Raw genomic sequence first — 2,140 nt, forward strand, 5'->3', positions numbered from 1 at the left:
TATAGAACAGGGGTTCCCAAGTTTTTCCTAGCACGACCCCATTCAGCACTTTCAACTGTTCAGTGCGACCCCAAGTTAATATATATATATATATATATATATATATATATATATATATATATATATATATATATATCACGTGTCTATGTTTACTTCTACATTAACAGCACTATTGTGAATTTTTGGTCATATGATGGTATATATGTAAAGTATTTATATAAAGAAGAAACATAGTAAACATAATAAATTCTATTTACAAAACAAGAGGTAATCATAAATGAAATTCTCAAAATTGGCAATTACAAAGTGGTAATCCCATTTTAACACCACGTAACATGCTACTCAGTAATTACCTCTATTGCAAGTATCATACTGCACCTCATGGCTTTCTGATATTATGAGTAGCCTACTATTTGGGTTTTGGACTATTTGATCAATTTTTTGTATCTGGGGGTGTATGATGTCAGGCAACACATCATACAATTTTCCAAGTTGATGTTTGTCATACGGCTACGATAGTCATTTTTAATGAACACCATTGATGAGAATGCTGCCTCACAAACATAGGTGGTTCCAAATTGTACAAGAACCTGCAAGGCTCGATTTCTTACTGCTGAATGCTTATTTGCTAAATTAATCCAAAACTTTCCTATGTCCTTATACACATCAAAGTCCACTCTTGCTTCATTGTCAGCTTGTAATTCTGCCATTTCAAGTGCAATAGAACCACACTGCTTTGCATCAGTTTTGAATGGAAACTGCACAAAATCAAAAAGACTCGGTTAGCAACTCTGGGAATCTAGCATTCATATTCCCCGTCAGATTCTGCAAATAATCCAGTAAATCCTGTTTCTCTTCTGCGAGATCTAGTGCTTCATTAAAATCAATATCCTTTGTAGCTGTAAATTCCAAGTAGTGATGGAAATGAGAGTACTTATCAGCTTCAGCTTCTTCTCGTAGTATCTGCAGCTTGCTGACAAAAGCCTTTATTGCACCCTGAAGGTCGAACACAAATTTCCCTTTCCCTTGAAGTTCTGTGTTGAGCTTATTAACGTGCTCAAAAACGTCAGTCAGAAGTGCAAGGCGAGCAAGAAAGTGTGGATCACAAAAATAACAAGCATTCTTGTGCCCATGATCTTGCAAGAATGTGGCCAGTTCACGGCGAAGAAGGAAAACTCTTTTCAAGGTTTTTCCTCTTGACAGCCACCTGACAGCAGTATGCATTAGCAGTGTGTTATGATTAGAATTTTCAGTGATGCACAACTGTTTGAACATGCGAGAATTCAGGTCCCTAGCCTTCACATAATTGACAGTGGAAATGACTACCTGCATCACATCAGAGAAGTTCGGAGACATGTCTTTTGAAGCCAAACTCTGACGATGGATAATACAGTGGTTTATTTTAATGTGAGGATGTTTTCTTGATAGAATTCCACGCACTCCAATATTCTTGCCCATCATTGATGGAGCACCATCCATGCTACATTCAATTACTTATGGCTTAGAATCTTAGATTCTGTTTCGTACCCCCAGGCCTTGTGGGTACCTCAGCAACCCCACCGACCCCATGACCTGCTTGTGACCCCACATAATGAGCATTCCGACCCCACTTGGGGTCCCGACCCCTGGTTTGGGAACTCCTGCTATAGAAGTAGCCGTGTGTGTGTGTGTGTGTGTGTGTGTGTGTGTGTGTGTGTTTTGGGCAGCCGAAACTACACATTCAAATCGCACCAAAAGTGACACAAAAATCGCAAAAAAATCGTTGATGTAAAAAAAACTTGGTCCCATCATGATTGAAAAACTTTTACTATATTTAATGAGTGATCACATTTTGACCAAAAAACGCTACTTCCAGAGCCCGGCATAGGATCTCCGTAGAATTTTTTGCCCAGAGTCAGACCTTAAATAAACTGGGTTCCATTCCCAAAGCTGCGATAATACGATCAGTTGGTTAGCTGCAAAAAATCCAAGTGACAACGTTACACTAGAACAGCACATAAACGCGAGAGCCCTCTGCAGGAGCAAGTGCGAGGGGCCCAAAGGGCCCACGAGCACTTGTCCTATATACTATAGCAGTAGCCGTGTGTGTGTGTGTGTGTGTGTGTGTGTGTGTGTGTTTTGGGCAGCCGAAACTACACAT

General features: G+C 39.8%; 1 protein-coding gene across 1 annotated transcript; it reads right to left on the reverse strand.

The window, feature by feature from the left end:
• Nucleotides 1–768: 768 nt before the first annotated feature.
• Nucleotides 769–1,356, reverse strand: LOC145395083 (protein FAM200A-like). The gene has a single exon (XM_080268835.1). It carries the CDS (start codon nucleotides 1,354–1,356, stop codon nucleotides 769–771), a length of 588 nt encoding a protein of 195 aa, XP_080124961.1.
• Between the last annotated feature and the right edge of the window lie 784 nt (nucleotides 1,357–2,140).

The sequence above is a fragment of the Coenobita brevimanus genome, chromosome 4 (assembly GCF_032717465.1).
Source record: "Coenobita brevimanus isolate Jiangsu-jjx chromosome 4, ASM3271746v2, whole genome shotgun sequence".
Lineage (NCBI taxonomy): Eukaryota > Metazoa > Arthropoda > Malacostraca > Decapoda > Coenobitidae > Coenobita > Coenobita brevimanus.